Here is a 26,857-nt window from a genome sequence, read left to right as displayed (position 1 = left end):
ACTTATCCTTGGAGACAAACCCGATCGCAAACCGAAGGTTAGTGTCTCATTTTAACACCCCAACTGACCCTTATGTTGTCATTCCAGCTCCCTCAAGCAGTGCGGCACAATCTTTTTCCGGCTCCAACCTTCCAACGAACGACCTCCTAGCGGACAATGTCGATGTCAATTACCCCGCAGATCGATTCATCCCTCAGGACACTCCCGAACACCGAAAGTTCTGAATTCGACCAAGGTTCCTATCAATTGGAAAACCTGCCTTCCGCAATGTCCCTGCCCTATTCTCCTCTTTTCTTCATACGACTGGACAGATCAAAGCCTTCTGACGCTTTTTCAGGAGGAACCAGACATTGAGATTATAAAAGCGGAACCACTGCAGATTCGTGTTGGCTCTGTCTCGGTTCCCGCAGAAGCTGCCATCAAGCTGATTACAAACGACTCTAACAGAGCTAATCTGCTAGAAACAATTCAGAGAAAGAAGTGGATCAGAGACGCAATGGGCCACGTTAGCAGATCTTTAGGCCTATCTTTCGAAGATTGTCTGGAGGACTTCATAGCCCTGTTTCACTATGTGGAGTCTCGTGGCAGACCCCTTTCAGCTATGAAATCGCCGAGAAGCCGTCGCTCTAGATCTTGTAGCAGCAGAGAACTGCAATGTCTTGCGAACTGCCCAAGTATATTAGATGACTCCACTAGAATCAGGGACTTCAGGGAAGTTCGGTTCCCCAATGAAGTTCATTTCATGGAACGTTAGGGGAGTGGGGTCCAAACAGAAAAGAAGGTTAATAAAAGACACCTGCGATAAGAATAATCCAGATGTCATCTTTTTTCAGGAAATGAAGATCAACGGGTTCGACGACAGGTTGATGGGTTCCCTCTGGAAGGCCAGAGATGCAAAATGGGTAGTCCTTGATTCTATTGGCAGCGCTAGAGGCATTCTGGTGGCTTGGAAATCGTCCCAGTGGTCAATCCTTAGTAGTTGGGTTGGTTCCTTCTCAATTTCGATTAGGCTACAGCACAATTCTTCAAGGTTTAGCTGCCTGTTCTCCTCAGTTTATGGCCCTTCCCAAGAAGCCTACAAGAATCAATTCTGGGAAGAAGTTACGGCATCTAGACAGAAGTTTGCAGGGCCTTGCTATATAGTGGGGGATTTCAATATTATCAGGTATCCTAAAGAAAAGTCTCATGGTAATTCGATGACTCCAGCGATGGCATCCTTCTCTCGTTGGATTGATGATCAGGAGTTAGTGGATCTCCCTTTGCTTGGTTCCAGATTTACTTGGTCCAATGGGAGAGCAAATCCTATCTTTTCCAGACTTGACAGGTATCTTGTTTCTCCTGATTGGCTAGAACTCTTCCCCTCAACCTCTCAATCTGTTCTTCCAAGAACCACGTCTGACCACTGCCCTCTCATCTTTGATGTTGAGGAGCAGAACTGGGGTCCCAAACCTTTTTAATTCGATTCTTCCTAGCTTAAAATTCAAAGTTTTAATCAGATGGTCTCTAATTGGTGGTCTGGGTTCCTGGTAGAAGGCTTTGCAGGTTTCAAACTTAGCTCTAAACTAAAACGGCTAAAGGAAGCTTTGAAGCAATGGTACCAAGAGGAATTTCAAATCAGGGAACAAGAATCAGATTCTCTATTATCTGAACTACTCAACATTGATGTTCAGGCTAAAGTGGCTCCGATGTCTACAGATATTCTGGCCAGAAGAATATAGTTAATCCAATCTCTCGCTGGCAGGGCTCTTGAAAAAGAAATATCCTGGAAATTAAAATCTCGGGAAAAACGTATTAAAGAAGGAGACAGAAATACACGTTTTTTTCCATAGCATTGCTAGTATGCACGCTAGGAATAATAAAATCAGCAGTATAGTTGTGAACGGGGTCTGGATAGAAGACAAAAACATCATAGTAGACGAGATAGTAGCATACTACACTGCTCTGCTTAAGGGAGAGGATTGGCATAGGCCTACTTTGGATTCTCTTGAGTTACACAGTATCTCGGCTGTAGAGGTTGACATGCTAGAATCCCCCTTTTTAGAGGAAGAAGTAAAACAGGCGATTGATTCTCTCCGTGGTGATAAGGCTCTAGGCCCAGATGGTTTCCCCATTATCTTTTTCCAACATTTCTGGGAAGTGATACAAAAAGATGTAATGGATTTCTTTTCTGAATTTCACGGTAGGAGCAGGATATCAAAAGGCCTCGGGGCCTCCTTCATAGCTCTTATTCCTAAAATGTCGGGGGTGGCCTCTCTCAAAGATTTCAGGCCAATCAATTTATTGGGAGGCCCCTATAAAATTCTTGCAAAAGTTTTGGCGTCTCGTTTAAGAAAGGGAATTGGGAAGATCATCTCAGGAAACCAATGTGCTTTCATCTCAGGCAGACAGATCGTGGATGCGGCTCTCATTGCTAACGAATGTCTGGATTCTATTCTTAGATCCGGAACGAAGAATATTATATGCAAGTTGGACATAAAAAAGGCTTATGACCATGTCGACTGCAGTATATGTTGAATCGGATGCGGTTTGGGGAAAAGTGGAGAGCTTGGATGGGCAAATGCATCGGTTAGGCTCACTTCTCTATCCTTCTCAATGGATCCCCAAAAGGTTTCTTCAAGAGCTTGAGAGGTCTAAGACAAGGAGATCCCCTTCCCTTTTCTATTTCTTCTTGTAAGGGACGCCTTATCTAGAATGCTGCATAAAGGTCAAGCGGAAGGCATTTTAAGCGGAATCAAAATTAAAGGTAGGACCAGCCCAATCTCTCATATTCAATATGCAGATGATTCCTTGATCTTTTCTGATGCCAGTACAAACAAGGTGGATAACCTTCATACCACAATTCGCTGCTTCGAGGCAGTTTCAGGCCTGAAAGTCAATATGGCAAAATCCAAGCTGATTGGGATCAACATGGAGAGTGAGGAGATCGACATCCTTGCGAGAGCTTTCGGCTGTTCCGCGGCTCCCCTCCCATCCTCATTTGTGGGTCCCCCCTTGTGCTTGGCTTTGCCGCCTAAAAGGATGTGGGAGAAAGTCATTTCCAAATTTGAGAAATATCTTGCTAGATGGAAGTGTCGATATCTATCCTTAGGAGGGTGCCTCACCCTAATTAAAGCAACGTTTTCCAACCTGCTGATATATTTTGTCTCTCCTCAAATATCCGAGCTCGGTGTTGGCAATCCTCGAAAAATTAAGGCAGGAATTCCTTTGGCATGGCAAGGAGGCCAAGAAGAAATTCCATCTTCTTAACTGGAAAGAGGTGTGTCGTCGTATCTCTGATGGTGGAGCAGGGGTAAAAGACCTCAAAGCTATGAATAGAGCATTACTCGGCAAGTGGATTTGGAGACTAGGGGCAGAGGATGGGAGTTTTTGGAACTCCATTATCAAGCACAAATATGGGAGATCAACCAGTGGGTGGTGGACTAAAGACACGTCTTCCTATAGGGCGTTAGCTATCTGGAAGGATATCTTAAAGATGAAAAAGGAAGTGCTCGTTGGCATCGGTTTTGCCCTTGGTAATGGGGCAAATATTTGATTTTGGGAAGACATTTGGGTAGGGGACTTGCCTCTTAAAACTAGATTTTCGAACATATTCCTCATTGTTCCTGATAAGGAAGTCTATGTGGCTGGCTGTTATTCTGTGATCGACGGCAAGATTGTGTGGAACGTGATTTGTAGAAGGAACTTGCAAGACTAGGAGATTACCCAATTTGCTGATCTCCTGGATTGCATCTATGCTACTTTTTCTATCCAGTCCTCTTCTGACAGCATTATATGGAGACCGGAAAAATCATGCAGATTCTCTGTTAGATCTCTTTACAATCGGATTCACTCCAATCTAACTGCTTCTGATTTCAGTCAGTCCTCCCACCTTTGGAAGTATGTTGCGCCCCCTAAGATCGTGGCTTTTGGCTGGTTAGCTGGCAAAAAGAAAATCTTAACTGTAGACAATCTGAGGAGAAAAGGGATGATCCTTCCTAACATTTGTTTATGTTGTATGCGGGAAGAAGAAACTGTCGACCACCTTTTAGTGCACTGTCCTTTTATATCCTTTATTTGGTCTGATTTCCTTCTCCAGTTCAACATCAGCTGGTGCTTTCCTGATGAAGCTAACCTTCTCCTTCAAGCGTGGCATGGTGTTTACATTGGGAAGGTTAGATCGAAGATTTAGAGGATGGTTATTCTAGCGATTTGGTGGTCAGTTTGGGAAGAAAGGAATAACAGATGTTTCAGGGACATTGACAATCCTGCAGGGGTTGTCTTGTCGAAGGCAAAGCGGAGTTTGATCGAATGGGCCACTCATGTTGAAGCCCTGAAGGGCTGTGATTTCATTTTCTTAGGTGTTTAGTTATGTCTGCTATCTCAGTGGGCTCTTTTCATGTAGTTGTATTCCTTTTCGTTTTTTAATATAATCGTCGTCTTTCAAAAAAAAAAAAAAACATCGTTTAGTGTAGTTTTTGCGATATTATTACGAGATTTCAAAAACTTGGCGATATTTGTCACGCTACAATGTATTTTGTTAGTAATGAAACTGCCTTGCCCTGCAACCAGTCTCCAGTCCCTTGACATCATCCATCCTTGTCGCAACCCTTGCAACAACACTTTGTTCAGATTAACAGTGACGCTAGGGACTACTTTGAAACACCTCAGAAATATCTCTATCATGCATATGATATTATATGACACGAATGCATGGTCAACACACACCTACAATGCCTATGTTCAGCTTGCTAGAGTCCCTCATTCATTTCTTTATTGGACTCAGATTGTCGCCTATCCAGTTGATTGAATACAAATGCACCTTCCTCTTCTTCTCATATGATAACACCTCCCAATTTAGTCCACCAGGCAGAACCATATAGACTGCTCTTAAGATTTCGATGAGTCACATAAAATTTAAGTGTCATTAGCAAACTGGGTAAGTGATGCAGATAAATTAGAGCTTCTCTATCGAACCTCTTACAAACTGGTTGATTTATTGTTAAACATTCTATTGTTTGTTTTCGTCGAAATTGCCCATAAACCTACTAAAAAACTAAATGTTCCATAACATTCTCCCTTTACAAGCTTCCAAGCCACCCTTCAACTTCTCAAGGAGCAAGCAATCAATGCCAATGCTATCTGTGCCTTGCCAAACTGATGAATGCACCATTCCCATACAATGGACAAGAATGAACAGTGACTGAACAAATGGTCCATGGTTTTCTCATCTCTTAGGCACATACAACATCCATTGAGGATGACTTTCTACTTACTACGGAGGTGGGCGCCTATCACCTAACATCGCTGCATGCGTGTGGGTGTACCTGGTCGCCACCATTATAATTTTGTGATTTACACTTTTGGGTATCTTAGAGAATGATATGTTTGGAAAGTTCACACCCATTACGGCTAGAAAAACTTCTAAACTCCCTTGGAAATTGGAATACAAATTCCCCATTTCTTTTATATCAAAGCTTTTATTTATGAAAGATACCACCTCTCCCAAATTTCATAGATTTTTTATAGGCTCATAAGATCTTCTTCTTGTTGTCTTTCTTCTATTGGTGTTTCAAGCATTACATTGGGCTTCTTAAAAGCAATTTGAGATTCCATTTGTGCCATACAAGAGAAACATGATGAATTGGGGATTTTAGCGGAATTGGAAATTTTAGGTTACAAGATCTTGGGATATTGAAGATTAGGGATTATGATTTTGGGTTGGAGAATTTAGGGGAGAAGGGAAATTGGGAAATTTAGAAATTGGAGCATTATGGTTTAGAATTGGGGAATTTCAGCAGAATTGGGGATATGGGGTTTTAAGCCAAGAGGAATTGGGAATTTTGTGAGATTAAGGTTACTCGTTTGGGAAATTTGAAATTTTAGGGTTTTCTGGATTCGTTGGAATGTTTGAGTAGATGTAAGTTTTTGGAATTGTTGTCTACCACTCTATTAAAAATTCGCGATAACTTAATATCTAATTTTATTTCATTTTATTAAATTCCTTTTAGAGCTAAAACTATTAAAAAACCTACATGTATCCTATATATAACATAAATGATTAAAAATTTTATTTCTAAAAAAATTGCACATGGAACTTCCAAGCAGTTTTAGGGGTTTTAAGGGCAATTGCACCATTAACTACACTAAAAGAAAAAAAAAGACACTTCCTTCTAATCCTACCCTGCTCCCTGCCTCTCCCAATAATTTAGAAAAAAATAATAATAAATAACACCTCCCTTTAATCCCACCCTGCTCTTCGCCTCTTCTTGAAAAGAAAAATCTAAGAAGAATGTGATAGAGAAATTATGTTTCTCGATGGAATTCTTGGGTTCTTCCAAGGAAATAAGGCCAATTGAAGTTACAAAAATAAATAAAAATAAAAAATAAAAATAAAAACAAAAAAAAAAAACTATAAATAAATAAATTTGTGTGCATGAGTACAGTTCGATAGTCTCCTCCGACTTCTGTCACAGTCGACGAATTGTCGGCTTTTGATAAGAAGTGCGTCCCGAGATAGATTTGTTCTATCCCCGTTCATCACAACGAGTTTGGATGGCGCGCCCCGAGAGAGTAGTCGAAAGGTGCATGCATTTGAACATACGTCGGATCGGCTTGCGGCGCCGGCTTCTCTAACTTGATTCTTCTAGGGGGTAGTTACTAAGCAAGTTATTCAATGGTTTTCAAGTGATGCCCCATGGCACCTTAAAAATTTACAAATTGTACTTAAGAAATCAAAGAAATCATATATCTTCCCTACAAGCAAGACCCTTTTCTCCTTGGCTTACCAAAAGATTAATGAAGTGGAATGTGATAGAGAAATTCTTTTTTCTTGATGGCATTCTTGGGTTCTTCCAAGGAAACAAGGCCAATTGAAGTTACAAAAAAGCTATAAATAAATAAAATGGGGGGGTAGTATCTAAGCAGGTTATTCAATGGTTTTCCAGTGATGCCACGGCACCTTGAAAATTTACAAATTGTACTTAAGAAATCAAGGAAATCATATATCTTCCCTACAAGACCCTTTCTCCTTAGCTTGCCAAAAGATTAATGAAGCGGTTTGTAGGCTTGCTAGACAGGGACTGATGAGAGGTTCACTGGCTTCAAACTCGTCTTCTATTTGGATTAGCTGTTTTTCCGTTCTTTCATTTTTTTTAAAGGTTTTAATAAAATTCGTCACCATTCATAAGAAAATTTAAAAGGCGGGAGGGGGGGGTGTCCGCGGGGGCCAAATTTCACAATGTCATATTCCAGCATACAAGCATCACTACACATGGCAGGGTTGCTATTGAAAAAAAAAAAAATTTGAAAAAAGTTTTATGCTTCTTCAAATTTTTAGCATCAAATTATGATGCCAAAAAATTGCTGTTCAATTCTGTTGACAGATCATCAATCTAGGAAAACTAGAAAGATTGCACGATAAAGATACCACAATTTAAAAGGAAAATAAACATAATACACACCTCCCATACTCATCAACAAGCATCCCTTCCATTTCTCTAAGTGGATCATCCACAGCACGCTCGGCGCGAGATGGACGTCTAAGAGAAAACCCAGCAGTGTTGTCATCATTAGAAACTCCAATATCATCCATGTAGCGACGAAGAAGTGATTCAGGGAGGATTTGTCGCTCAAGCCATAACCTCAAAACCTGGGAAAGGAACAATTTATTACCTACTTTAAGGGTAAGGAGATCTTTTTAGTGGTAGAGCTGCAATTACCTTGTGACATTGGCGACGATTCTCACGAGCACCAGCACCAGGTGGAGCAGCAGCACCCAAAAGACGTGGCAACGCTGCTTGAACTGTAGGAATGTACAAGGCTCCTGCAATACCTGAAGAAATATCAAAATACCAAGAAACCAAAAGTGAATCCTTGGTGATGATTGAGCATATTTTCTTTCATGAATCAAAGATCTGACAAAATATACAAAAACATAAAATAAAATAAAATAAAAAGATCTGACTAAATCTGTATTTTGATAGTGTAATGGCAGAACAAGATTCATGTACCCGGCCCCAATTAATTGGGATAAGGCTTAGATGATGATGATGATGATCATCTTACTAAATCTGTACTGTTAGCAACATAATTATATAGAACCATTAGGACACAGCACATATGGATGTAATGCTCATGAATTGCAGCATAGTCTAGTTAAACCAATATTGTGGGCATCTTTGAGTCTCGCTAAGTGATGTGAATGAGCTATCCAGAAACAGATTTAACTGGGCTTCTTTAGTAGTTGGGAACAACTTGTCAACATAGGTTGGTTTGTCCCTTCTAGCCAGCATTGTACATTCTTCTCCTCTAGAACAGTTAATCAGTTTTTATGACATCCCTTTTTGTTGGAGATCAAACAAAAAGGCCAAATATGTTCATCTTGGTCAACAAATGCATTCTGCAAAAAGCATAAAGCCATCTCCCCTTACCAGGTGTAGGTATGGATGTGTAGGGAGCAGGTTACCAGTATAGGTCTCATTGTAGCCCATGAGCTTGCTAAAAGCAGTGTCCTTTGGCATTCCATTTGTATTGGGAATTTTTCCTCTATCTCACTATGTTCCTTTTGTAGTTTGTTTTTCCAATAAATTATCATTATATATCAAAAAGAAGAAAAAAAAAAAAGTATAGGTGTGATGCAGGGATATGTGATGACCAAATCCTAGATGCATGCATAATCAGGTTAAAGAATGTTCAAATAAATATGCCAATTAACTAATTGTTTCCAGTCAAAGGGATTAGGTAAATTTCAAAACAAAGATGAGATCATTCCGTCAGGATTATGCCCCTTAGCATAAATCGCATAAACAATAAAAAGGGAGGCCCTAGGGATATGCCCAGATCTAGCATAAGTCAGTACACAGTCAAGTTTGGATCTAATCCTACTGACTAATCATCCCTCTTTTCCGTTCAAACTAGAAAGGAGATATCCAGAGAGGAACGAACGGGGTGAAGAATAAAGGGTTTGAGATGAAAAAGGTATAGGTCCTTTTGTCGTCAAAAGAAAAGGAGGAAGATGATTCTTACCTTTTTCCTGCACCTCAAAGATCTAGAAAGAAGGAAATCTGAAATCAGGGTGGAATCCTTAATACCCAAGGGCCAATCCTGAAACCCTAGAGACGAATTTCTATTCATTCAATAATAATCAAAATAGGGTTTCTCACAACTATATATAAGCTATGGAAAAAGTACAAGTGCACTAAAGCGCCTGAAAACAAAAAAAAAAAAAAAAAAAAATTAATAAAAAAGACAAAAAATAAAGAAAGTGCAATAAAGCCTCTGAAATAAGGAAAAGAACAAAAACGTCTAAAACTAAAACACGTGTGGTAGGGTGTGAAATCTGACCTATGGATTTATGGTCAAGGTGCGGTCATGCCGCTCCTGCACTCATAGCACGTCCGAAAATGGGTCCGATGGACCCAACGTCCATCCACATCAACTCCTCCACTCCGGTACTCTGTCTGCGACGCCTCCTCCTCTGGTACACTCTAAAGGGTGCACCACTGATGTCCGCATCAAGGTGTAATTGTGAGAATTGATGGACCCCAAAATTCAAAGGTAAATGGACAGCGCCATGTATCTAGTATTTAAATAATAACTAGCGTACAGCTTCAGTGTGCCCTAGTTATTAACGCCAAAAAAGTTTTGATCTCACTTCTCAATAGCAGCTAAAAGATGTTGGAGGGAATCTAGAAAAAAAAAATACATTTCAAGGGTAAATCTGGCAAGCATTTCATATTCCGAATTTTCAAAAGCCTTCCCTAAAATGTGGAAACGACTTCCTCACCTAAGATTTTTATTGTTTTCTTGGAAGAGGGCCCATATTCAAATCCATGCAGAGACAATCGCGGGAAGGGGAGGAGGATCTTGATCACAAGGGAGATCCCGACATCCCATGGCAAACCGAGAGGGCGAGACTGTGATTTTTCATCCACTCGTTTCAGAAGTTGCTCATGAAGATGGGAGGTACGTGAGAAGATTTTCATCCCTGAGAAAGCAGCAGGAGATGGGAAGATGAGATGAAGGGTAAAGATGGTCCAATTGGTCGAAGGCCGCAGGTCCCATCAATTTAAGAGTATAGAAGATAGGAGAGGAAGGTCGGTTGGTGCAATTGGGGTATTCACTAGGAAGATCAAGATGCAAAGGGAAGCAGCAGTTGGGCCTCTCTGATGAAGTCCCTTTAGCGACTAGGTGGGCTTTTGTGGGGACAAACATCGAGGGAGAAGGGGTCAAAAGCAGGGCAAAGGAAGAAGGCTAAAGGAAGGTAGGTCCAGTGTTCATAATATCGATACTATCGGCCGATATTATCGTTATCGCTGGTCAGTGACACGAAACCCATCAGAAACCCCTCGGAAATGAAAAAAATATAGATTTCTATGTATCGAACGATATATAGCACGATATCGCACAATTTTTTGTGATATCACCAAAAAAATCGAAAAAAAAAATGGAAAAATCATTCAATCCAGAGGATTTCGGTACCTATAGAAGAACATTGCATGATCGGAGTTAGAATTTGGTGGGCCACTCGATCGATCCATAGTGGTGCATCGTAAGCTCCACAAATCTCGATTTCCCCTTTTTTTTCTCTTCGAATAGATGCTCGATTTACATCGTAAAGGAGATTTCGGCAAGAAATCTGCGAAACCCCGTGAGATTTTGGTTTAATCGAGGGATTTTTGGGAGAAATTGGGGATTTTTTGGAAGATTTTAGGGTTTCGAAATGTTCGAAACCCTTTCTGTTTGCGTATTTTCAAATGTTGGGTTTTAATGCATTTTACGGACGTGGGTGCGTCGCGATAGCTCAAACGGACAAAGTATCACAAGCTCTGTGGGGTCCACCTTGATGTATATGTTTTATCCAATCCGTCCATTCATTATGGAAGATCATTTTAGGGCATGAGTATAAAAAAGAGGCATTTTTAAGCCTAAAGTGGACCACACCACAGGAAGCAGTGGAGATTGAATGCTTATCATTGGTAACTTTTCGATAGGGACAGGAGTTTTGGATCAAGCTGATATTCATTTTTTACCTTCACTCAGGTCCATATGACCTTATGGACAGGTTGGATGGCCAAATAACCATCACGATGGGCCCTACGATGTTTTGAACACGTTGGATGGCAAATAACTCAATCACCACTATTTAATGTGGTGTGGTCCAGTGGAGCATTCAATCTGCCTCTTTTTTAGGATCATGCCCTAAAATGATCTGTCAAAATGGATGGATGGCGTGGATAAAACATATTTTACATGGCGGGCCCTATATAGCCTCTGATAGGTCCATTCGTCTCTTACTACGTAATGGCAAAGGCAGCGGATTAGCTATTTAGGTTAGTGGGTGTTAACCTTACTGTGTGGGGCCCACCTTGATGATTTTTATCCATATCCACGCCGTCCATCCTTTTTCTTGGCTCATTTGAGGACGTTATCCAAAAATTTATGAAGATACAAATCTCTAGTGGACCACACCACTGGAAAAAGTGGTGAATAACTATTAAAAGCTTTTTGTAGGCCACACGAGTTTTGGATGAATCTAATCTTTGTATTTTCCATTTCATTAATTTTTTTTCTTAACCTTATCAACAGGTTGGATGGAAAATATACATTACGGATCTGCTTGAAGTGGGCCTTGGGAAGTTTTTAATGGTGACTATTCAATCATCACTATTTCTTGTGGTGTGGTCCACCTAAGATTTGGATATGCTTAATTTTTAGCAACTTGGCCTAAAATGTGTTGGAAAAACAAACAGACAAAGTAGATATGCAAAATGTCATCAAGGTGGGTCCTATGGTGGGAACACCCACTAAGTTATTGTCGAGGTAAACACCTAATCCGCGCCCCAGCGAACTTGGTGAGTCCCCCAACCAGCAATGTGGGTGGGACCGTTGACCGTAGGGCCCACCTTGATGTATGAATTGTATAGCCACGCCGTTCATATTTTTTTCAGCTTATTTTATGCCATGGTCCCAGAAATAAATAAGATAAAAGTTTTAGGTGGACCACGGTACAAGAAGCAGTGATTAATGATCATTGAAAACCTTTTATGGGCCACAAAAGTTTTACATCCAGGTGATATTTGTTTTTATTTGTCATCCAAATCTATATGACCTTATCAATAGGTTGGATGGTCAATAAACATTATAGTGGATGCCTGGAAACTTTTAATGGTGGAAGTTCAATGAACACCGTGTCCAGTGGTGTCATTCACTTGAAATATTTGTTGGCTTCATTTTTGGGCCCATATCCTAAAATAATCTGGAAAACAGATGGACAGTATGGATATACAATGAACAATGAACAACAGATGGACGGGGTGGATACTGAATATAGTTGTCGTAGTTCAATGGGACAGTGCGCATAGCTTAGACCCCATACAAAGGAAACCTATTATGCGCACTTCTTTTTAGAGATTTTATGATTTAAAAGTGTGTATTAAGGTCTTTTTTAATAATCCCTGAAGTTTCATTGAAAAATTCAACCATTTCCCCAATGTTTCCCCATGTTTCCCAAAAAGTGCGATAAATTATGCGATACAAACGATATATCCCATGCGATAACCAATACATATCTGTATCCCAAGGGTGTCATACATTGGGCAATACCGATATTTTGAACACTGGGTAGGTCCAAGGAAATCTAGAAGTGGGAAGAAGTTTTGCAATCAAGACATGTTCTTGAGCTCCCCAACTTATTTGTGGAAAACTTCCTGGAGGGGTGGACGGAGCTTAACTTCAAGCGGGTGTTTGGAAGGTTTACGTCAATGGAGGTGGTGATTCTGAGAAGGAAGGGCACAAGGGAGGTTAGGAGCTTCACTTTTGTTCGCTTGGAGAGGCAGAGGAAGTGTCAACAATGTTGAAAACGTTAAACGGAAGGAGATTCGAGGGGTTGAAGCTCTTCGTCTAACAAGCTAGATATGACCAAGACTCTATCAATAAGTGAAGAAGGTAGAGGAGGAATCGGGTAAGTTGGGGAAGGAGTGAGTGTGAGCTTAGAGTAAGGGGAAAAGAGATGTGCAGACGGGACAGTGAGGGTTGGTATATCTTTCAGGGATGTGGTGGCTAAGAAGGTAATGGGGGAAGAGATGAGGGTAGCGTCGTCAAGCATAGGGAAGTCAATAGAAAGAGCAGCATCAGGGGAGGGACGATATGGGCAGATGGCTTTGGAGGGAGGGAGGTGGGAGGAATTGGTGGAAAGGGTCCACCCTCTCGTCGCTAAAAACGCTTGGGATGCACTTCAATGGAGCCTGGTGGTGAAGAAGGGGGAGGCAACGATGGCAGAGGTGAAGGTATGGTTGACCAAGTGTGGAGGGTTGGAGGCAAGGTTAGGGGTGTCACGAGTTGGACCATCGGGCTTCCGCGCTTGGCTTGCCTCAGGCCAACTTGGGTTGGTGTATCAGGCCCGAGGGCCAAGCTCGGGCTTAAAATTAAAGCCCATTTCTAAAGCAGACCGCTTGTGGATTGGATGTCCAAAAGCTCGTCAACTTGACCCGACCTGTTAGGGTTTGTACAGGGCAATTTTGTAAATGTCTTATATGAGAGAACTACCCAAACTTTCTCTCTCACCCGAAATCTACCCTCTTTCTCTCTCTACAATAATCCATTTAGGCCACTGTTTCGGGCTTGGGTCAGGGCTTGTATAAACATTCAGGGTCGGGCTTGGGTTGGACCTTTTTTGCCCTTCAAGGGCCCGAGCCGGGTTTGGGCTTTAGGTTGAAGAAAGCAGGCCGGGCTTGGTCCGCTTGGATAGAGGTTGGCCCAACCCTAACTAGCCCGCTGACACCCCTAGGCAAGGTGTGTCATATCGGTAACGGTGGCCATATCGTTCATCATCGTTACGAATATGGGTAATAGCTGATATGGGGGCGTAATAACCCCCCCCCCCAAATTGGTTCGATTTTTTTATTCAAAAAAATCCAAAATTTTTCGGAAAAATACGAAATATTGTAAATATTCTAAATATGTATCTGTTTTTTGTTTTGATCATGTTTATGATGGCGTAATGGTCCATTCTTGGGTGAGAGTGTTGTCTCGACTGTCTAATGAATTTATGAACCTGGTAGGCTTAAATTGACATCAAATTGGCCCAAATTCATGCTAGCTATGGCACTCATCCCACTAATGCACATCCCTAAGCATTTAATATCATTCCCCCCAAGTAATTTAAGAAAAAAATTAAAATTAAAATCCAAATGAATAATGTTGTCAATTTGGAGGACCACTCGAATGCCCCCAAATCGACCCAAAATTCATGCAAGCTATAACGTTTATCCCACTAATTCACAACCCTAAGCATTTAACATTATTCACCCCAAGTAATTTTAAGAAAATTAAATTCAAATTCAAAGGAATAGCGTTGCTGATTCGAGGGACCACTCGAATTTTCCCAAATCCATACAGTCTATCACACTCATCCTAGTAATGCATACTTCGAAGCATTTGACATCATTCTCCTCAAAAGATTTTATGGAAAAAAAAAAAGAAGCATTAAATTTGGATAAATAGTGTTCGCCGATTTGGAGGACTAATCGAAGTAGTCGAGTGCCCCCAAATCAGTCCGAACTTCATGCAATCGATGGCACTCATCTTACTAAGACAATGAAGGCTCCAAATTATGCTTATTTCACCATTCGACTATCAAATTGGTGGACATTTTGGACATTGAAAATTTTAAAAATCCAATGGTCCTATTTCACTAAACTAAGTTTCCTCAAATCAACAGTTATGATCACTCAAACAATCTAATTTTGGAATGGTGACTAAGCAGGCCCCACATTTTAATGGGTTCAGCTTGATTCAACACATGCCACATGTACAAATTTCTGAGCGTATGTGTATCAAGTTTCATGCACCACCAGAGCACTTTATACCTTAAAAATAGAAGTTCTCGAGTCAAAACAGTTTAGAACACAAGCAATGGTCCACCCAACAAATAACTTCCAACTAATTAAGTGCATGTGAAATCCAACATTTCTAATAGATTGGCCCCAAAATGAGGCCCACCTTATGAAAATATAATTCATACCTACTCATTACGTGGGCCATACCATAAAATTTTAAAATTTTCAAAAAAAAAAAAAAGAATTTTCTAGCCATTAATAAATAACAAAAAATACAAGTTTGCTCCACTTGATAAGTGGGTATGCCTAAATTTTTCAAAAGGTGATCCTCGTGATGGGGCAAACCTATTGGATGGAGTGGATTTCCCACACATACAAAAGGTTGGAAATTATCCGCCACTGGACCATAACATATAGTCCAAACAATTGGATGGATGTTTCCTTTCTAAACTCTTGGATAAAAAGCAACCACATATCCTATTCTCCTAAAAGAAAAGAGAGAGAGAGAGAGAGAGAGAGAGAGAGAGAGAGAGAGTTGCTCTTTCCCTTCGAAACACATACACACAGACTGCCAGCAGAGGAAGAGAAAGACGAAGAAAGAGACTACCCTAGGTGTGTTTTTTGTCTTTCTTTTTTTCTTTCTTTCTTGAAGAAAATAAAAGAAGAAAAGATTTCCATCTAAGTTTTTTTTCTTTTTCGGAGTTGACTGTTACAAGTGTAACGGTCGTCACGCTCCATAATGCTCGTTACGACACCATTTTCCAAGAATGGGCCATTTTGACCCTGTATCGCATAATGGTGTCCACCGTTACCATTATGTATTGGCCGTGTGACTAATACATAACTGTTATGGCACACCTTGGGAGGAGACATGATTCTCCCTTAAGCTCCTCTTAGACAGGGAGATATGGGTTTCTCTAAGTCAGGAAGTGGTAACTAATCGGGTCTTCATTGCAGCGGCCCTATTCAAAGACGGTCTAATGGAGGAAATTTGTAGATGGGTTGACAGATCTGCTTTTGGATGGCGGAATTTGGAAGAATGGTATAAGATTTGTGATCTGCCTATTGAACTATGGTTCTACGAAGCTTTCTCGATCATTGGCTCGTGTCTAGGTCAAGTCATGGCAGTGGATTTGGCGACAGAGGCCAGAGAGGCCAAAGAGGAGGTAAGGTGGGTGAGGGTCTACATGCAAAAGAAAAGATCCTTCCCCGGTGTCGGAGAAGGTGGTGATTGCCATTAGGGAGTTGAAGTTAGTTGTGACCTGTACGGGTGAAAGAGGGCCTAGGCTTCAAGAACAAGTGAAAAGAGGTCGAAGAGGGGTTATCGCAGCAAGTCACTGCTAATCGCATCCAGAGCGCTTTGAGGAGGTGAAGAAGCATGGCCTTAGTAATCCTGTAGAGTCTCGGGAGTCAGGAAGGACGTGTGGCACTCGTCTCTGATCGGTTAGTCGTCTAGCAATGAGGGGAGCTCTTAGATGTTGACGTGTGGCTTGGTGTCAGGACGAGCTCTCGAGTGGGAGAAGGGGGATCGCAACATGTGGTGACCCAACCGGTCATCTCAAGGTCTAATCCTCTGGCGGTGAGGGACGCTCTGAGATGTCGACATGCGGCTCGATGTCAGGACAGGCTCTGGAGTGGGAGAAGGGGATCGCGACACGTGGTGCCCCAACTAGTCATCTCGAGGCCCGATCCTATTTCGATGGGACAACTCAGGTGTACGAAGCTGTGGTTCAAAGGCCCTAGCCTACTGTTAGGGGAAATCGTGTAGGGATGGATAGTTGGTTGTCAAGTTTGCAGGGAGAACTGTTAGTGTAGGGGGTTGCATGTCAATGGTAGCCATGTGCGGAGCTCGAGACGTTAGAGGGTTCAAATATCTTGCACTTGTCTCTCCTAGCATGTGGGTCCCTCTTTCGCAATTTGTGTGCATCGCAACATGCGCAACAAGTTTTTAAATCACACTCTTGCATATGTAATCTTATTTCCAAGGATGGACTTTGGAGGCTCGTCCCTTCGTCTGTCAACCAAGGTGGAGAAGGCTTCAACCCTTTGTTGTTGGACCAGGGGGAGGAGGGGAGTGAAAGGATGACCGTCAAGGAGTCAATGAAGGCTTTGGTAGTGGTGGAGTGTGCACGTGAGCTAGAGGACACAACATGCATTCATGCGTTGGATCCTTATCAGATAGCGGCAGATAGAGACTCGCTAGAGGTTGTAGAGGTCCCAGGCGGAGATGAAAGCTAGAGGGATGTCCTCCAGATCAGTCCATTGCAAGTGGCAGGTGACGAAGGGGAATGGTTGGACCTAGGCCAAGAGAGATTAATGTCTGGTTGGGGATGTGATAAGCATGGATTGCCCAACCCGCTGGTGAAAGTCAAGCGATAGATTAGGGAAGCTCTGATGCATTTTGGGGAGGCAAATTGGTGTCACATTTGGAGATAGAGACAAAGTAATGCAAGGGCATTTTCACACCAGGCTTGAGCGGGGTGGCCTGTGAGATGCAGGGGCATACTTAGGGTGGGTGGCCTGTGTGAGGCGGGTGGCTCGTGTGAGGTGGGCCCCACTTGTGTGAAGCAAGTAGCTTGTGTGAAGCAGAATCCATGTGAAGTGGGGCCCACGAGGGGGGTTCGGCCGAAGTCCTAACCAATGGGATGTGGCGCCTGGGCTATGAGATAAAGGGATTAATTCGTCATGCTCTATCAGTTCAAGCTTTTAGAGCAAGTGGTTAGTTATCCTACATTAAAGTGGTATCAGAGCGGGAGGTCTCGTGTTCGAGACTCCTCACCAAGGGTGATTAATATAAGGGCATTTTAACACCGAGCTCGAGTGGGGTGACCTATGAGATGTAGGGGCACACTGGGGGTCAGCGGCTCGTGTGAAGCGGGTGGCTCGTGTGAGGCGGGGCCCACACATGTGAAGCAGGTGGCTCATGTGAAGCGAAACCCATGTGAAGTGGGGTCCAAATTGGGGGGTTCGGCCGAGGTCCTAACCCATGGGATGTGGGGCCTGGGCTATGAGATAAAGGGATTGATTCATCATGCTCTATTAGTTCGAGCTTTTAGAGCAAGTGGTTAGTTATCCTACATCACGAAGATTATTATGACCTATTTTAGTTCATTGAGTCGCACATGAGGCAAAAGCAACAATCTATTTCTCCAAGTAAAGTCCAACAATTTCCTAGAGGTAATAAAGAATTGGTAAGCCTCCATTCTGATGTTTCTTGTGACTTTGGCAATCAGTTGGGGGTCGATGGGAAGGGTCGGAGAGAAAGGTTAAAATCAAAATGTGGATCTTAAGCTAGAATGCGAGGGTTTTGGGATCTCGGGAAAAAAGGATTCAGATTTGGGATGTCTATAGAAAAGCAAAACCTGAAATTGTGTCGTTTCAGGAAACCAAAACTCATGGTATTGAGAAAAGAATGTTGGACTGTTTGTGGGATGTGAACGGAGAGATTGGATATTGATTGATGTGAATGGTTCTGCTAGTGGGATAGTAATGGCATGGGATGCTTCCATTTGGGTAAAGGAAAACTCTTTTTTTTCTATTTACTTCTCAATGATGGTCTTACCAACAGGTCTATCTAATGGATTCGGGAGGATGATCACAGTGGTCCATGGGCCAAATGTGGCAGGTAACAAAGATGAGTTTTGGGATAAGTTAAACAATGTTAGAGGCAAAAGCAACGGCCCTTGGTGTGTGGTAAGTGATTTTAATGTAACAAGATTCTCTTTTGAAAAGTCATCTAGTGGGAAAATAACTAGAAGCATGTCCTGTTTTTCAAACTAGGTCGAGATACATGAATTGAACAATCTCCCTATGGGGGGTGGGAAGTACACATGGTCCAATGATCAAGATCATTCGATAATGAAAAGGATTGACAAATTTTTGGTTTCGGCTAAATGGGTGAAAAAGATTCCATTGGTTTCTCAACATGGGTTACTAAAACCCATTTCCAATCATTGTCTGATCCTCTTGGAAGTCAACTAGGGCCCAAAACCATTATGATTTGAGCTAATGTGGCTAAAGGTGGAAGGCAAAATCAAAGGATGGAAAGGGGAAGCAATGGGGAGGAAGGAGATCGAGTCAGAAGAAATCCTTAGCAAGATTCAAGAGCTTGATGTCAAGGCCGAGGGGACGAAGTTGTCAGAGGAAGAGACGACTATTCAACAGAAGTTTGGGAAATGGGAAGGACTGTGCAAGTTACATAAGGGAGGAAGAGATTAAATGGAGGCAACAATTGTGGACCACTTGTAATGCACAGGCATTTTCACACTGGGCTCGAGTGGGGTTGCCTGTGCGATGCAGGGGCACACTTGGGGTGGGTGACCCATGCGATTTGGGGCCCACGGGGGAGGTCTCGTGTTCGAGACTCCTTACCAGGGGTGATTAATGTGCATTTCACACCTGACTCGAGTGGGGTAGCCCGTGGGATGCGGGGACACTCGGGGCGGGCGGCCCATGTGATTTGGGGCCCACGAAGGGGGGTCGGCTGAGGTCCTAACCCATGAGATGTGGGGCCTGGGCTATGAGATAAAGGGATTAATTCGTCATACTCTAACAGTTAGAGCTTTTAGAGTAAGTAGTTAATTGTCTTACATCAAATTGGTATCAGAGTGGGAGGTCTCGTGTTCAAGACTCCTCATCGGGGGTGATTAATGCAGGGGCATTTTCACACCGGGCTCAAGTGGGGTCGCCTATGGGATGTAGGGACACGCTCGGGGTGGACGAGGCCCAAGGGGGAGGTCTCGTGTTCAAGACTCCTCACCGGGAGTGATTAATGCACATTTCACACCGGGCTCAAGTGGGGTAACTTGTGGGATGCGGGGACACACTCGGGGTGGGCGGCCCGTGTGAGGCGGTACCCATGTGGACCCATAAGGGGGGTTCGGACAAGGTCCTAACTCATGAGATGTGGGGCCTGGGCTATGAGATAAAGGGATTACTTCGTCATGCTCTAACAGTTCGAGCTTTTAGAGTAAGTGGTTAATTGTCCTGCATCAAATACAAAAGTTCAAACATTCAAGCAAGGGGAATCTATGCGGGTCTAGGCCTACACATGTTACGGCTGGATCAATAGAAATTTTAAGTCAAACGATACTCAAAGGGAGGTAAAACTCATCCACACATGCATAGTAATCAGTCCTTAATCCAAGAGATTCACCAGTTTCAATTCAGAGAACCCTAGGATTAGAAAAGGGGCAAACAAATTGAAAATAATGCAATCTAGGGTTAGGGTTATGGAAAATAGGTATGAGAGAGATAAAATAGGTAGAAATTCTGAACCTAGTGACAGTCCACACGCACGGACAGCGGGCCAGGCCTAACGCACGTGCGCGGGAGCCTAGCCGCACGTGCGAGGGGGCCCCGAGTACGGAAAAGCACGTGCGTCTGGGCCATTGTTGTTGTCCACACGTGCGGTACTTCTCTGGTTCGTCTCTCTCCTCTCTTTCACTCTTTCAACCAAAATCCCTAAATCTAACCCTAAATTACTCAAATCCTCAATTTTATGCTCTTTCTTCAACCTTAAGGTTCCCCGAATTGAAATTTTTGAATCTCTTGGATTGAGGGAATTATTTTTGTGCATGTGCAGATGAATTTAACTTCCTTTGATTCTTATTTGGTCTATAATTTTGATTGATCCGGCCCTAGCATGTGTAAGCCTGGATCCACGTAAGATTCCCCTTGATTGAGTGTTTGAACTTTATGTGGGATGTGGAATTTTGTGTAATTGTTTCTGAACTAGTGTGATCTAAAGCCTGAAAATCTTTCACATCATACTTAAATTTCATGTCTTGCATCAAATTTGGTATCAAAGCCTAGGGTTCTTATAGGGGAATGCATTACATGTTTAGGGTTAGTTTGTTTAAGTCCATCATGCATCTAGTTTCATTATATATAGCTGTTTAGAAGTCCGTAGTTCCTGATATTAGTTGCTGAAATTTCTGTTATCAGGAAGTTAGCAATTCACATTGCTGTAACTTTCTGTTATCCCCTTATTTTGACAACTATATTGCTGGATTTTGGTAGCATTGTGTAGTTTCCCTCATATATAGTCTCATAGGATCATTTAGTCCCATTTAGTTGCATATAGTCGTAGTAGAAGGTCCTTAGGTGGAGTTAGTAGTTGTATGCCCACACCTATGAGTTATGGTTTTGGCTTGCACCCTACACTAAACCTGGAGCAACTGCAAGAATCAATGAACAAGTTAACCCAGCAGGTTGAGTCTTTGGTAAGCGCTTGGAACAATGTATGGACCAACGCCTTGAGCAATTTAATGTGCGCATTACCCAAGTAGAGACTTCCCTCGAAGCAAACCCCACCATTGGGGAACATATCCAATCTCAGCTAGGTGGTCATGAGATTAGACCAAGGAATGGAGGCGGTCAAGGAATTGGTCATGGGTACGCACCTGTGCACCCACACCGCGAGGGACATCATGATCAATATGACCCAGATGCGCAACTCCTCAAGGGAGTTAGAGTAGACGCTCCTACGTTTGATGGCCACTTAGACCCTAAAGCCTTTTTAAATTGGTTGGCGGATATAGACCACTATTTTGAGTGGTATGATATTACGGATGCTCGTCGAGTCCAATTCGCCAAGATGAAGTTTGTGGGCCAAGCAAAGAGGTTATTTGTCCTGCATCAAATAGTCTCTACACCGTTGATGTCATTACCTATTGTCGCAAGAATTCATCTTATTCTCATATCACGAGGCCTTGAGATACCTGAACTCTCAGAAGAAATTAAACCATAGGCATGCCAAGTGGGTTCAATTCCTTCAAGAATACACTTTTGTGCTTAAGCACAAGGCCGGTGTAGAAAATAAGCCTGCCGACGCGTTAAGTCGTCGAGTCGCATTATTCAATTCCATGAGTGTCGAAGTCACGAGCCTCGAGCGCATCAAAGAAGAGTATTCTAAGTGTCCAGATTTTGGAGTTGTGTATGCATCGTTGTTAGAGAGTCCATCAGGAGCTAGCAGTGAGTGCTTGATTTTAGACGGATATTTGTTTAGGAGTAACCGCTTGTGCATACCACGCACCTCCCTCCACGATTTTCTTGTCTGGGAGTTACATTCAGGAGGGGTCGCGGGTCATTTCGGTCGAGACAAGACCATTGCCCTAGTAGAAGATAGGTTTCATTGGCCAAGCCTCAAGCGAGACATGGCTAGAATTATAGGGCAGTGTCGTACTTGTCAACTAGCAAAGCAAAAGAAACAAAATACAGGATTATACACACCTTTGCCAATTCCATTCATCCCTTGTTAGGACATCAGTATGGATTTCGTGCTTGGACTCCCCAAGACTATTCGGAAACACGGTTCCATATTTACTGTCATGGACCGTTTTTCTAAAATGGCCAACTTCATTCCTTGTTCTAAGACCTCCAACGCATCTCATGTTGCCAAGTTGTTCTTTAGTGAGGTCGTCAAGCTGCATGGGTTACCAAAATCCATAATGTCTGACCGTGACGTGCGATTCATTAGTTACTTTTGGAAGACACTATGGCAGATGATGAATACTAGGCTTCAATTTTGCTTTGCCTACCACCCTCAGACCGATGGTCAGACTAAGGTGGTCAATAGGAGCCTAGGGAGTTTGCTCAGATGTTTAGTGGGGGAGCACACCAGGACATGGGACGTTGTACTACCCATAGCCAAGTTTACATTCAATAGTTCAGTCAATAGGTCCATAGGTCTAAGTCCTTTTAAAGTCATTACAGGTTATAAGCCTAGGAAGCCTATTGATTTTGTCCCTATGTCATTGTCCCATAGGCCATCAGAGTCTGCAGAGTCTTTCGTGCATCACGTCCATTCATTGCATCAAGAAATCAGGTGAAGATCACTACTAGTAATAAACATTACAAATTTTCCGCAGACCAGCATAAACGTTTTAAGGAATTCAATGTAGGGGACTCTGTAATGGTTCGCATTAGGCCCACGCGGTATCCTCAGGGGGTCGTTCGTAAATTACACGGGTAGCGCTAGACCCTTCAAAATTATAAAACGAAACGGTCTCAATGCGTATGTGGTAGATCTTCCACCTTCCATGGGAATTAGTTCCACATTCAATGTGGAGGATCTAGTTGCTTTTCGGGGGACCACTAATACTTTGTCCGGCCTTTCACCCACTGATGGGGACATCACGCGCATGCACGCCGCCCCCTACGCATGTACACACGAAGGAGGGCCCCACCGTCGATCTGGATCAATGACGATGTCCAGAGAGGGACCCTAAGCTAGAAGACGGAGTTTTTGTTCAAAAAAATGGGCTCGATAATCAAGAAAAGCCCATCATGGGATCTCGTGATCATGGCCCGCTAGTCGGATTGATTTCATATTTTAGGTTTTGCTTATTAACACAGAGTTTTTGTTTAAAAAAAAATGGGCCCAATAATCAAAAAAAGCCCATCATGGGATCTCGTGATCATGGCCCGCTAGTCGGATTGATTTCATATTTTAGGTTTTGCTTATTGTTATTATTTAGAATATCGTGAATGCTTTAGATTTCTTTGTTTGGTTTTTATTTTAGTTTACTTCATCGCCAAGTAATAGGTTACGCACATGGTGCGAGTTTTGGGTATAGGGTTTTCCTATAAATAGGCACCCCTTGTAGTTCTTTTCATTCATTGAAGATTAATAAAAATTCTGCATTTTCCTACTCTTTGAGTTGTGAAGCCTAATTGGGTGTGAAGCCCTCCCTTCATTGAAGGGTTAACTATCGTGGTGCGAAGCCACATCTATACCAATTCGCCCCCAACCATCGCCATCTCTACTACCCATCTTCTACCATCCCTTCTTCTCATCTCACCCCATCATCTACACTTCGAATCAATCATCTATTACAGTAATTTTCCTCTCCACATCAGAATTTCAGAATCTGGCCCTACAGGAGGGCTGAAACTTCGACGAAACACCACGCACAAACCGTACATCGGATCGAGCTGAGATTTGGGGGTTTTGGAGTCCATCCCTAGCCGACCAGGGCCAAGGTGGCCTTTTTCTGAATAATGGACCCCACACACGTGCGGCCGTGATCACACGCACGTGCGTCTGGGCCATTGTTGTTGTCCACACGTGCGATACTTCTCTGGTTCGTCTCTCTTCTCTTTCACTCCGTTTTCACCCAAAATCCCTAAACCTAACCTTAAATTACTCAAATCCTCAATTTTATGCCCCTTTTCTTACCCTAAGGTTCCTTGATTTAAAATTGGTGAATCACTTGGATTAGGGACTGATTACTATGCATGTGTGGATGATTATTTCTTATCTTTGAGTATCATTTGGTTCATAATTTTTATTGATCTAACCCTATCATGTGTAAGCCTGGATCCACATAGATTCCCCTTAATTGAATGTTTGGACTTTCATGTGGGATATGGAATTTGTGTAATTGTTTCTGAACTAACGTGATCTTAAGCCCGAAATCTCGCATATCATATTTAATTTTCATGTCCTGCATCACCCACCCATCCTGATTCCCCATATTTACCCCTTGATCCATGGCCTCTTCCCGACCTTTCTTCTCAACCTCTATCTCCCATACCTAAGCTTCCCCCACCCAAAGAGGAAATAGAGGATATTCTGGACCATCAGATAGTGTCAACGTCGGACGGCCGGTTTCAGAAGTACCTGGTCAAATGGAAGTCACGCCCAACTTCAGACAACACGTGGCTCATTGAGGAGGAGCTTCGGAGACTTAATCCTGACATCTTGGAGTGGTTCATGAGTTTTGTTTCGCCAGTGGCGAAATCTTCGCAGCCGGAGAGAGTTGATGGGGACATCACGTGCTCACGCACACGTACGTCGCCCCCCCCCCCCCCGGTCTCTACACACGTACACAAGGAGGGCCCCACCATCGATCTGGATCGATGACGACGTCCAGGAAGGGCCTCCTAGTTAGAAGATGGACTTTTGGTTCGTTGGAGTAGGCCCGATAGTCAAGTAAAGCCCATCATGGGATCTCATAATCGTGACCCACTAGTCTGATTAATCTCATATTTTAAGTTTTGCTTATTAATGTTATTTAGAATATCATGGACAGTTTAGATTTCTTTAATTAGCTTTTATTGTTGTTTACTTCATCGCCAAGTAATAGGTTGCGCACATGGCGCAAGTTTTAGGGTATAAGGTTTTCTTATAAAGAGGCACCCCTTGCAGTTTTTTTTATTCATTGAAATTTAATAAAAATTCTGCATTTTTTTCTACTCCTCTGAGTTCCTGAGTTATGAAAATTCAATTGGGTGCGAAGCCCTCCCTTCATCGAAGGGCTAACTACCGTGCTGCGAAGCCACATCTATCCCGATTCACCTATATCTTCTACCATCCATACTTCTCACCTTCTACACCCATCCTAGCTTCGAATCCGTCAGCTTTTGTAGTAGTTCTTCTCTCTACAACCGATTTTCAGAATATGGCCTTGCAGGAGGGCTGAAACTTCGGCGGAGCAACACGCACAGACCGCGCATCCGATCAACACGAAACTCGGGGTTTTTGAAGCCCTCTCCTGGCCAACTAGAGACGGGAGGCGCTTTCCGCATTCGGCGCCCCCTCGCACATGCGGTCAGGCCCCTGCGCACGTGCGACAAGCCTGGCCCGCTGTCCATGCGCGTGGACTGTGTCAAGGTTCAGATTTCCTGCCTATTTTACTCCTCTCATATCTATTTTCCCTAACCCTAACCCTAGATTGCATTATTTTCGATTTATTTGCCCATTTTCTAAATCTAGGGTTCTTTGAACTGAAACTGGTGAATCCCTTGGATTAGGGACTGATTGTTGTGCATGTGTGGATGAGTTTTACTTCCCTTTGAGTATCGTCTGGCTCATAATTTTTATTAATCTAGCCCTAACATGTGTGGGCCTGGACCTGCACAGATTCCCTTTGCTTGAATGTTTGAACTTTTGTGTGAGATGTAGAAATTTTATGTGAATGTTTCTGAATTAGTTTGATCTAAAGCCTGAAATCTTGCATATCATAGTTAATTTTCATGTCCTGCATCAAATTTGGTATCAAAGCGGGAGGTCTCGTGTTTGAGACTCCTCACCGGGGGTGATTAATGCAAGGGCATTTTCACACTGGGCTCGAGTGGGGTCGCCTATGGGATGCAAGGGCACACTCGAGGTGGGTGACCCATACGATTTGAGGCCCACGGAGGTCTCGTGTTCGAGACTCCTTACCAGGGGTGATAAATGCGCATTTCACACCGAGCTCGAGTGGGGTAGCCTGAGGGATGCGGAGACACACTCGGGGTGGGCGGCCTATGTGATTTGGGGCCCACAAAGGGGGTTCAGCCGAGGTCCTAACCCATGAGATATGGGGCTTGGGCTATGAGATAAAGGGATTAATTCGCTATACTCTAACAGTTCGAGCTTTTAGAGCAAGTGGTTAATTGTCCTACATCAACTTGGTTTAAAGAAGTCGATAAAAATACAAGATTCTTTCAAAGCATAGCAAGTGCATGGGCTAGATGTAACAAGATAAGTAGCATTGAAGTGAAGGGTGAGAGATTTGAAGAAAAATATAAAGTTTGTGATGCAGTGGTCCATTTCTATAGAGAGCTCTTGGCAGATGAAGGATAGAGAAGACAAAATCTGAATAACTTACCCTTTACAAGTCTTTTAAGGGAGGGAACGAAGTCACATGAGAAGTCATTCTCTAAAGCCGAAGCCAAGAAAGCTCCTGAATCTTTGGGAAGGGATAAAGTGTCAGTTCCGGATGGATTCCACTTAGCTTTTTTCCCAGTTTTTTTTAAGAGAGGTTTTTTAGGAGATCGTGAAAGGAGACATGATGAGTTTCATGGGAGAATTCTTTGAGCGGGAGAGGATTTCATTGCTTTAATCCTGAAGCTAACAGGAGCGAAAAACTTAAAAGATTATAGATCTATTAGCCTGATTAGGAATCCGTACAAGATCCTTGCTAAAGTGTTGGCGTCTAGGTTCTGAAGCATTTTAGTAGGGGTTATCTCTAAGTTTCAAGGAGCTTTCATGTCAACAAATTTTAGATAGTGCTCTTCTTGCCCATGAGTGCATTGATTCTAGACATAAGGAA

At 42.8% G+C, this 26,857-nt stretch overlaps 1 protein-coding gene across 7 annotated transcripts in view; it reads right to left on the bottom strand.

Annotated features, from left to right (window-relative positions):
- Positions 1-26,857, bottom strand: part of LOC131242933 (ENHANCER OF AG-4 protein 2-like) — a 99,516-nt gene that overhangs the window by 59,208 nt on the left and 13,451 nt on the right. For all 7 annotated transcript variants that reach the window (XR_009169767.1, XR_009169769.1, XR_009169770.1 and 4 more), the window contains exons 6-7: positions 7,698-7,810; positions 7,440-7,627 (exon numbers count right to left, since the gene is read on the bottom strand). Coding sequence is in view for 3 of the 7 variants with exons in the window: in XM_058241914.1 (XP_058097897.1) it covers positions 7,440-7,627; positions 7,698-7,810 (301 nt within the window). In the remaining 4 variants the exon portion in view is untranslated. The remainder of the gene's footprint in view (positions 1-7,439; positions 7,628-7,697; positions 7,811-26,857) is intronic.

The sequence above is a fragment of the Magnolia sinica genome, chromosome 4, assembly GCF_029962835.1.
Source record: "Magnolia sinica isolate HGM2019 chromosome 4, MsV1, whole genome shotgun sequence".
NCBI classification, from domain to species: domain Eukaryota; kingdom Viridiplantae; phylum Streptophyta; class Magnoliopsida; order Magnoliales; family Magnoliaceae; genus Magnolia; species Magnolia sinica.
This window is presented reverse-complemented; position numbering and strand designations above follow the sequence as displayed.